Genomic DNA, 11,394 nt, shown 5'->3' on the forward strand with positions numbered 1-11,394 from the left:
ATATATATATATATATATATATATATATACACACACACACACCTCTGAAACACGACTGAAAACAACATCTCCATCTTTGCTAAGGTGGAGGCAACTAAAAAGTAATAACTAATTCATATATCATTTGGATTAGATGTCACTTTATAATCTGAGTATTCGAAGTTATTGTACACTTTAAATCCTATTACAAGGAAAATATAAGTTATGTATCACAATTAGTAAATGTATGACTACCAATCATACACAAACTATCTGAATTTGTTATAGTTGAAAATAGTGCAATTAATTAGAATTACTTTGAAATTAAATGTTTAATATTGTAATTTGTCCATCTTAAGAATCATACCTATGTGTGTATCCTAGATTCATACATATATTAAGTTCCTTACTCTGTAATGGATGCAAATATTTGTTTTATTTTATTTTTTTTTTATCTTTAACTAATAGCAGATAACTATATGTGCAATAAGTGTGTGTGTGTGTGCGTGCACGCGCGCAGAGCTGTGTGTATTTCTGACCTACAAATACACACACTGATAGAGAACCATACACATACATGTCCGAAAGCGTTCAGCAGCAAAATAGCCCTTGTCTTCCCGCAATACTTAATACAGCATATATAGGATTTGGGCCAACACATGAAAATTTCTTCATGTAGTAAATTTTAAAAGATAATCACTAATCTACTGGCAGAGATATCACTTAAATATTAATCAAGTGGTGTTTCAAAAGAACTCAGTTGCTTTGTTCACTGTTTCTTGTCTGATCTTTCCATCAAGCTACTCTGTTGGTTTGTAAACTGGAGATACACTTAACCAATCTCTCATTCATACACATACTTCTGAGTATGACATTCATGCATCCAATTTTGTTTTCCTTGTTACTTAAAAAAGCATAGGCAAGGCAAAAAAATGTGGTTAGAAAGTTCATTTCTCAATCCTATGGTTTAGTGTTTGCTGTGTATGACCCTTTAGCAAGTGCCTTGTGTTAGAACAATACACCAACCAATGCTTTATGAGTGAAACTGGTAGACAGAAACTGAACAAAGCCAGTCAGGTGGCAAGGGGTGCATTTGCATGTGCATGTGTTTTCATCATGACACTGCAAGAGTAAACCATTAGCAGCATTTACACCTTCTGTAAATATGTTCCATAGCTTGACAAGTTTCATCAATTTCAACAAGTGATAACCGGTGAAAAGAACGCCATACTGGAAAACAAGGGTTTTTAACACAAAGAACATCCATCCATACAATACTGTCTCATTAAGTTTCATCCAATGCATACCAGCATGGAAAAAAAACAGATGTGACAAGTACAACAACAATGACAGTAACTCAGTTCATCCCTAATTTTGTTTCTATTGTCAAGTCATATATAACACATCATTTTCCATACACTTTTATCCCAATAACAGCCTGACTCATTATGTCAGAGCCACAATTCGTTTGATGTAGATACATCTAGATCACGAACTATACTAGTCCTATTAAGTACAATACTATTATATAATTTTGTTTCCAATCTGCAATTTGAAGAAACTAATGGAATGTACCTTGAAGATCATTTTAAAACAAAGAAATTAGTTGCTTCAAAACAAAAAATTAAATTTATAAAATTGTTTCCAAGAAAATTTAGAATAACCCTCTTTAATGTATGTGAATTTCAGTATCTAAATAAAGAAAACTTGTTAAGCAAAACTGACTGGATATATATGAAAAAGGGAAATTTTAATTATCACTTACCAACAATAGGTTGCATTTCTTCTGACTGTTCAGAAACATTAGTTCCTGGTGCAGGTGACGATGGACCAATGGGAGTTTCTTCACACAAATCTTTTATGTCTGCATTTGCATATTTGTGAGAGAAACCTGCAGATTCTCCTTCACTATCACTATCCAGTTTTTCTTTAGAGTCTTTACATTTATCAAGAAGCATTTTACCAAAAAAGGCTTCCTAAAATTAAAAAATTAAACAATTATATTAAGAACGAATAATTCATGATTTGTTTACTGAAAAAATAGTGATTCAATCAGAACATAGGGTTATGCCTCAATAAGAAAAAGAAAACATACGCATTTTTTTTCAAAAATACATATACTTTATATACCATAAATGTATGCATTTTGTTTTTCAATATATACCAGATGCTCTGGGTATTAGTGAAGAAAATTTAGTAAGACAAATAGATGACCTAATATAATGTTATGAAGCATGCAAATTTTAACTTTCTTTGTTCAAGGTTAGACAACAGTTGGAAGCTTCAACCTTGATGCATGATCCATGGCCCAGAGAAAGAAAAATATTTCCTATGATCAAGCATTATCAGGATGATTAAGTTAAGTTCATCTAGCAGGTTCAGGACATCAACAACAACAACCCAACAAGCCAACGAAGACCACCAATGAGCACTTTAAGGGTGGCAGAATCCTTCATCAGGTGTGGTGAATGAGGACATCTGGTACATGATGAAGAGAGGGCAGTTGATGACTGACAAGATCTGGGAGAACTACGTAATCATGTCTTTTAACCACAAGGCCACTTAGTAACTTCAAATAAGGACTCAGATCATGACGACCTGTCCAGCTCATGTCAGAAGAGAAAGCATACATAGAATAATGAACAAGAAGTTATTATTCCAAGATTATGCAGTATTTTATTTCTCAGATGTGAACAGAAATATGAAAGAGGAGTTGGATTTAATTAAAGAGAAATTTATTAAGATTAAGATCCATAAAGAGTAATAAACTAAAATGAGAAAATTAGCAAAAATCTTGAAAATGCTTATCAATATGGTTTTAATAGATATGGTAAAAAGTCATAAATTAAATAGCATTTTAAAATAACTAAGGAACTTCCTAGACTTTTAAAGTCTAGTACTGCAAGTAGCCACAACCATTGTGTCCTGAAGCACACATAAAGCCGATTCAATAGTGCTATTGCCTGAAGCCAAAAAAAAAAACAGGAACCAAGCATTGTCTATAGAAAAAAACATCCTGTTTACACCATATATGTTCATATTCTGGACTTGTTAAGTTAATTTCTTTTGACTTTTCAATTTTTGAGCATTATAACAGGTAGTTAGAAATCTGTGATACTATTTATTAATTTATTTATTATTATTATTATTATTATTATTATTATTTGTGAATGACTTAATTAGAGAAATACAGCTTGAACTTGGGACAAACATAATATTTCAGTGTTATCGACACACACCACCATTTATCAATTCTGAGCAGGAGTAGAATTATTATGTAGCTGATTATTGCAACAATGCTTTCATTAGTGAATGGTACACATTAAAAGAAAATTCATAAATTTACTGATATATGTAAAATGTAGGATACTGGTGGGTTTCATCATAATCATTTAACATCCACCTTCCCTGCTGGCATATGTCAGAGGTTCAATAGGATATGACAAACCATGGGACTGCATCAAAGAATGAAATTTACAGTGTAATGGGCATTTCTTTTATGGTACCAGCACTAATGAGATCACCAAGTAACTCACAAAACAAAACATCCTCTTGACTGAGTGGTGGTATAATAGAGAGGGAGGTAACTTTATGCCTAGTGTTGAAAGGCTAAAATATGCTAGGACAAGAGCAGCTGCTATGCTGTAAAGGAAACATGATTACCCCACATTAAAGATGAGTAGGAATTACTGTCAAGAGAGGTAATGGTGTTGATGAGGTAACAGGGTACCAAAAAGTGAGTAGAAGAGAGAATAGGAACAAAGCATTAGGAAGGGCAAATTCATAAGAGTAAGAGAGGAGAACAACAGAATGCAGTGAATGGTGAACAAGAGTGAAAGTGTAGTTTTCAGTAAATATGTGATGGAGAAGATAGAAGAAAAAGAAGTGACTCGGGGAGGAAGAGGTGATAAGTGGCAGCACAGTAAAGGTGAAGAGCAGCAGTATAATAAAACCATAGATAAATGAGAAATAAGGTTATGATGTGTAGGGTGGGTGGATAAAAATGACAAAGATAGAGATCAGTGGTACAACAAGAGTGGCTGGCGAACTAAGGTCAGGGGAGTTGATGACAGATATGAGAAAGATATGAGAATATAGCAATCATAAGTGGTAGCTTAAGAGAAAAGGAGAAGTAAACTGGTGGCACAGAAAGGGATGATCAGTGGAAAATAAAATGGGAAGAGATGATACTGAGAATGAAGGGAGGGGGGGGATGACAAAAGAAAGTGGTTCCAGGGAGAGGGATAATATGTAGCACAAAAAGGGATGAAATATTTGTAGTTCTACTCCTATTTAATTACAGCACCTGAATAGTTCTATAGTTAGAAGAGTGATGGGTGTTGGAAAATGAGGTGAGAATGAGTGCAGAGGCAGGGTCCAAGAATGTGTATAAACAAAACATGGTGCTTTTTAGGAACTCGGTTTTGCTGTGATGGACAGTTATTCACAAACACAGCAAATCACCAATCATCTTGGCCCTTTGTCATGTGGCTCACTCAACATCCTGGGGTCAGTTTTCATTAATTTCTTTCTCCTATGTTTTCCACAGTCTCCCTCATCTACTAGTTCCATCCATATTTAGTGATCAGTACTACTTTATGCAGCTGCCTTTATCCATAATGTTTGTAATAAGAGTAAATAACAGTAATTTATTGGTGATGTGGGCCTTAATGTTTTCAGTTATCACCTACCTCCACTTCTCTCAGCTCTCACTTTGAATGGAGGAAATCAGTGCATATTTCAGAATACTTTTTCTAATGTGAGTTGTGCAGCTTTCAAGTTACAGAGACTACTGGAGTATAAATTCAACTTGGAGACAAGAAGTTGATGTCAAGGAATTAATATTTTGAAATATATATGAAAACCTGTATAATCAGCTTGTCTGTATTCAACTTACCTCAACAGGTGAAACTGATATCACAGGAGGTAAAAATAACATTCACAATATACACCAACATTCATTGCATCCTATCACTAAATTTTTTCTTAATTTATGAAATCTTTTCATAATTTTTATACTGGGTTAACAGTATTTCATCAAAATTTTTAGTTTTCAACAGGAAAGGAAATTTATTAGAGTGAAAATAGAGGAATTTAAGAGTTAAACTTTCTACATTGTATAAGATGTGGTTCAAAGTGTAACTGAACTGAATGTTTCTGCTAAACCTGTTTTTTATCTATATTAACTCAAAAAGGGGTGTTCACAGTATTTATAGATTCTCCTACATTGGCGTAGAAGTGTAACTGCATGAGGTTTATATAATTAATGCTTAGTTTGGATCCTGACAGTTAATAGAGCATAAAGGAATATCTAGAGATACAAACATATATTCTGACAAAAGCATTTAAATGCTTATAACCTACTTTAAAAATATTAATCATTTTACATAATTTGATGTAATTTTTAATAAAATATTTTTCATACTAAAATCAATTTTCCAAAAGTAAAAATTCAATATTTTACCTGAAGATAAGATGGGAAACTATCTTCTAGTTGACTTTTCCTTTTCTGTCGGCGACGTTTCTTTATTTTGTCTGACATCAGTCCACTGATTGATGAATCTGTGATTGAAGACGGTCCTTCATCAATGCAGCTACCCTCAACTAAAATTGAAGAAAATAAGTTTATGCAAATATTAAATCATAAAAACAATACTATATTAGATTACATAATATACTCATCACTCACACAATTATAAAAGTCTGTAACTAAAGAAGTTAATTCATTAAAATATCTTTTGAAATGTTTAAAATTAAATAGTTTCTTGTCTAACTACCTAACAGTAAATGCTTTTTATATAATTAAGAACTTGAAATTAACAATCCTTTTGTACTAACTTGTATTTCCTATTTCTGATTTCAATAGATCTTCATTAACATCAACCTGACGAGATGGTGACTGACGGCTTGCGGTCAGGCGTACATTTCTTTGCCGAACTATAAAACCACCCACTCCTGTAATCAGAACATTTATAGACGGAATGTTAATAAACCAATTCCAACTAAGAATTATTTAATGCTGAAGATAAAATTTCATCAACGAAATGATGAAAATCTAATCAAGACCCAACACCTTAACTTACCAAGACCTAATTGCTTTCTTTGTCTCTTTTTCTTAATCATTTCTTCACCATTTCCTTCTTCCATTTTAATTTCATCATATTGAGAAATAACTGTTGACTGAGATGATCTGAAGACTGAATCAGAATCCATATCAGATCCTTTTATTTCAGTCGAAATCTCCATATCTAAAATAAATTAATTTAAAAAAACATCATTCTTAAATTAATCTTATATTAAGAAAAATTTTCTTAATTGGAGATGCTATGAAAATGATGCTATGAAAATGATGCTATGAAAATGATGCTATGAAAATGATGCTATGAAAATGAATCAAAACCTACTCCTATATACTAAAAAAACTCAGTAGCAGTGGTACAAATAATGTCCTAACAAAAAAATAAGAAAGAATATATTTTTGCACTTCTGTACAGCTAACCTCTCGTTACTTATTACATCACTGTGTGTGTGAGTGCAACATATTACATCACAGTGTGTGTGAGTGCGACATAATGAACACAATAATAAGACAGGCCATCATATAAACAAAGTGTATGTGTATGAGAGAAATACAGAGCATAGAAGAGTCTATAAGTCCAAACACAAGGATGGAAAATATACCAGTTCGTATCCAAGGTACACAGTATTTGAAGTGCTGTATCAAAAAGTTGTAGCGGCAAGGCAAAGCCAAAGTAGGACACATGTTGTGTTAGAGTTGAGGCTTCAATGCTGTGGCCGGTTACTTGGTACAGGAGTTCTCGCAGGTTGTATTCGCTGTTAACTATGGTGAAGCATTTCACAAACAGCGTGGATAAAAGCTGTGCGATAGTTGCTGGTGGTGCATACATAGAGAAGTTGGAGTAGACGCTGGTGGTGGCGACAAAGGAGTTTGCAGTAAGCTATTGAACAAAGTGTTGGATCTCCATGAAGTGGTGTCGTGTCGTCGCTGGAACTGGCTGTGTGTTCTGTGGTCAGCAGCTAGACCTCAGAAAGTCTAAAGCCGACTGACAACTGGGACGATGTAACAGCTAGCTATTTATAAGATACCATCGGCTCAAACACGGGTTCAGAAAGACTATCCCATGTGACCTTATCTGAAGGCTGCAATTGGTTGGGTTGCACCTTGGCACGAGATAGAACAAGAGACAAAAATATGCCAATACCAACCAATCAGAGTGATGGACACAACAGAGTCCAAAGATGCAGCCGAAGGCTAGCTGTTAACCACTACATCTGCACTCATGTATATATAGCAGACACAGAGAGAAGTACACTACACATAGGGTTGTTGCAGGCTTTTTTCAATCTCCATCAATGTTGGTTTTAGGCAGGACTTTTTGCTACTTTAAGAATGTTGGTTGAGGTGATTTGCAACCTTTGTCTCTCATTGCATGAGGGCCTTCCTATCCCTAGGAATCTTGTACTTTTCTGTGTTGGCCTTGTGTTTTGGGACGTATTTCTGAAATATGGTTTGCAGTTCGTTTCCTCTTTCTTCATTTCTTTTGTGTCTCCCTACCTTTTTCTTTTTCCTCCCATTCTCTTCCTGTTTTTGATTTGACCTCTCTCCTCTTTCTAATCATACACATCTCTCCTCCTTCCGTCTATCCATTAATATTTCAAACACATTCCCAAATTTTATTCACACCAAAAAACCCCCTCAATTGAACGCCATTTACAAGGCTCTATGCTTGGAATGACCAAATATAACTACAATAGGAACTCACACACAAGGTACGAGACACTTCATGACTTATATACACCATTCTACTTGAATAATGGAACTGCAAATACAATGTCCCTATGTATCACACTTCTATTTTTCATTCTCTTACTTCCCTCTGTACTTCATATCTTCTCTACAATAATTAATACTCAAACATTTTCTCACACCGTCTGTAATGAAAGGATATATAAAATATCCCGGAAACAGCTGTAAGACCTTTTTCCATATAAATGTTCTGAAAACTATTTACAGCCTTGGATATTTTATTTCATTCTGTCAATTTATATATATATTTATACACACACACACACCACCCTTCACTAGACCTGTATATGAAAGCCTGTATTGTTCCATCCTCATCATCCCACTTGTACCTTCTTCCTGCCCTCCCCATCCATCGCCCTATCCATTTCAAGCACCATCCTATCATTCATAACTCTAATTCTCAACCTGTGATGCTTGCTGAGTGCTATCCATGACTCCTTTCCTCTCCTCTCATTTTCTGTCATGCCTACACCCTCTCATCTCTCCTTTTCTGGCCTACCTCCCATGACCTCCTCATCTCGCTTCACTGACACTTTCTGAATGATTACACTTGGGTCTATATTTTTTCGCTTTCATGTTCCCCTTCCCTTCACACCTCTTGCTCATACTTGCCTTTGTCATATGAATTTGTCCACCCTTTGTCACTAAACACTGACACTAATCTCTGCCCTTTTCCCTTCCAAACTCCCCTCCCAATAGTGTCTACTCGATTACTTATAATATTAACACACTATCACAACTATAAACACTTTACCTTTTCTCATCACCTTGTTGAAAATCAGCTCATCTCTCACCCCATCATTTTTCTTCAGTTACAAAGGACTCCATTAGGCTTTTCCATCTGCAAGTTGCAAAGCAACTTCACGGGTACAAGTGCCATGAATATTGCACCCAGTACACCGTGTTTGGTTTCAGGAAATGCATCCAATTGTAGAAACCATACCAAAATAGGCATTTGTGCACATGTACTTCAACTTTTCCTCTAGTTAGTCAATTTTAACATTTACATTCATTGTGTGTGAACATCCATTAATTGGCACTTAATTCAGCTAAAAATGTTTTACAATTAGAATGCAACAACTCATTATATTACCAACACAATACTGAATTTCTACAAAGCAAGCCAAATTTTCTTTCAATTGCACATAATCAGTTATGTTTCTTAAGTTGTAATATTCATTCCAGATCACTGTTTGAAACCTTTTCTATCAGATTTCAACTTAATTCAATGATTCACTGAATACACATTAGATAACTATTTTGTAACTGTGCAGTTGTTGTTGCTGATGGATGTGATGGCAGTAGTTGTACAACATCAGCACGGATGATGATAATGATATTCCTCCTAAACTACAAAAAGCAAAAAGTAAATAACACAATTTTATTAGCAGCTCCAAAATGTGAATGCGTTAAATAAATTTCAAATACCTTTTTCGCATGTATCTTCATTCTCAAGAGATGAGTCTGATTTCTGCCCTAGAGCTAATAAACGAGCAACACTTGGATGTTTTATCTGAGGGTCAGTCTTCTTAGGTCGGGATCGTTGTTTCTTTTTCATCGCCATGCTAGCAGTTATATTTTGAATATGTTGCAATCCCAATGCTGATAATGTTACACCTTCATAAATATATTGCCTTGGCAATTCTGTAAATACATTCAAATTCATTACAGGACTTCACATTTATACAATCATTAAATATAATTTCAACCAAATTAATGTTTTTTTATTTTTCCCCAAGTGAAAAATCTTATGTTTCTCATTCACATTTTAAAACATTTCTTCAAAGTCTTATTACAATAACATGTTTTTAAGAAATGGAAGCTAAACTCATTTTGTTTTGCATTTCATTATCTGACATCAAAACAAGTTGATATAAGATAATACAAACCATGAACATTAAAATAAGTGGATGCTCTAAGTTATATAACAGAAACATAAACACTAGTTTTGTAAACATTCTCAGTAATCTTAATAAAATAAGCATCTTGCAAATAGCTGTCTCTACACTCATACACAAAAGTAGTAATAGTTGCAGCAGCTGCAAATGGAAGAGTTACTAAGTCATAATCAAGCAGTCTTCAAAGCAAACAATATAATAATTTCATAATGTGTGTGTGTGTTTGTGTGTATATGGAGAGAGAGAGAGAGAGAGAGAGAGAGAGAGAGAGAGAGAGAGAGAGAGAGAGAGAGAGAGAGAGAGAGAGAGAGAGAGAGATTCAAGCAAAGCATCCGAACTAATATGGTCTACCTTTCTAAATAACAAATATCCAAAGAATTTACATGGTCATACTAATAGTCAATGTTTTAAATTTTTCAAAAAAAATAATTCACATGTCATTTAAATTACAGAATAATTTTCAACATCCATTTATATTCAAAATGTTCTACATGAATATTCAATAAATGAAATGAGATATCATGTAATTTTGATAAGTTTTGTACATACATAATGCTGAATATACATTAGTCAATATATGTAACACAGTTAAACAGGCATGTTAAGAATCTTTCTGGAAGCTATCTTGCCTTGAAGCTAGTGTGTGTGTGTCCATATGAATACACATATATCCCAAGTTGCATGTTTTTATCTTTAGCACTGTGTGTACATGTGCTGGTATGCCTGTATACATGTATATAGGCATACCAGAAGCAAGTGGTATGTGTATATGTGATGTGAATGTGTGTGCATGAATGTACTCCCAAGTATATGCACTTAGTACCAGGATTGAGTTTATGTGTTTGCATATATAGCTTGTGTATGCACAATGTGTGTATACACATGTAGTGAGCAACATTGAATCTTTATGCATAGGTGTGTTTTTATGCATATATATAACCATCTTGAACCTACAGATTCATGAGGTCAATGCTTATTTGTATTTTCAAATTTAGGCTGAGAATATAAAATTCTTTGTTGAATGGGATGCCAGTATGTTGCAAAATTAGCAACTAAATTAGTTGTAAAAAGCTAAATTTTAAAGGTCAGTTTTGTATAGCATAAATGTCAGTAGTTCACAAAGATACTTTTGTTCATGTGTATCAGAATCTGAACATTTAAGTGTATCATATTAAATTATAAAATAATTGTATAGTTCTAAATTACATAATTTGATTTTAAAGCAAATTGATGTCCTTGGAATCATATTTCAGAAATTTTTTTAACCTTTTTGTTACCATATTTCTGTTCTAATACACTATTTAAATTAATTTTGAAATTATTTAATTTTCAAAAATAATGACAAATTTAAGAAAATAACTTTAGGCTAGTGAACATAAGTTAACATGGAATTTTGATGGACTTTAATGTAGAGCACTTTTAAGTATGAAGTTTGTATCAGAGAACCAGAGGCAGTCACATGCAAGTTGGTATTAGAGGGGTTAAACTTGAACACCCTCTGAGTATCTTTTCACTGAAGGAAAAAAGAAAATCAGCATTATACAAATGAAAGTTTTTAGTGTTTCATACCTGGAATAGGTTGGGGCCATTTTTTAGGTTCAACCTTTTTTTCTTCAACTTCCTTAGGTATAACAACTGGTGAGGGACATCTGACTTTTTCCTCTTCTGGCTCAGGAGGTGGTGGTGGAG

The 11,394-nt window shown here is 33.8% G+C and overlaps 2 protein-coding genes across 2 annotated transcripts in view; both read right to left on the minus strand.

The window, feature by feature from the left end:
* LOC128247337 (histone-lysine N-methyltransferase 2C-like) overlaps positions 1 to 11,388 on the minus strand; it is a 25,166-nt gene extending 13,778 nt beyond the window's left edge. Inside the window, exons 1-6 of the mRNA XM_052966539.1 lie at positions 11,275 to 11,388; positions 9,236 to 9,451; positions 6,063 to 6,227; positions 5,818 to 5,934; positions 5,444 to 5,583; positions 1,745 to 1,955 (exon numbers count right to left, since the gene is read on the minus strand). Of these exons, the coding sequence (XP_052822499.1) occupies positions 1,745 to 1,955; positions 5,444 to 5,583; positions 5,818 to 5,934; positions 6,063 to 6,227; positions 9,236 to 9,371 (769 nt within the window). The 5' untranslated portion in view covers positions 9,372 to 9,451; positions 11,275 to 11,388. The remainder of the gene's footprint in view (positions 1 to 1,744; positions 1,956 to 5,443; positions 5,584 to 5,817; positions 5,935 to 6,062; positions 6,228 to 9,235; positions 9,452 to 11,274) is intronic.
* LOC106883022 (uncharacterized) overlaps positions 1 to 11,394 on the minus strand; it is a 211,115-nt gene that overhangs the window by 148,095 nt on the left and 51,626 nt on the right. The window contains exons 25-29 of the mRNA XM_052966785.1: positions 9,236 to 9,451; positions 6,063 to 6,227; positions 5,818 to 5,934; positions 5,444 to 5,583; positions 1,745 to 1,955 (exon numbers count right to left, since the gene is read on the minus strand). Of these exons, the coding sequence (XP_052822745.1) occupies positions 1,745 to 1,955; positions 5,444 to 5,583; positions 5,818 to 5,934; positions 6,063 to 6,227; positions 9,236 to 9,451 (849 nt within the window). The remainder of the gene's footprint in view (positions 1 to 1,744; positions 1,956 to 5,443; positions 5,584 to 5,817; positions 5,935 to 6,062; positions 6,228 to 9,235; positions 9,452 to 11,394) is intronic.

The sequence above is a fragment of the Octopus bimaculoides genome, chromosome 3 (assembly GCF_001194135.2).
Source record: "Octopus bimaculoides isolate UCB-OBI-ISO-001 chromosome 3, ASM119413v2, whole genome shotgun sequence".
In the NCBI taxonomy this organism is placed as follows: Eukaryota; Metazoa; Mollusca; class Cephalopoda; order Octopoda; family Octopodidae; genus Octopus; species Octopus bimaculoides.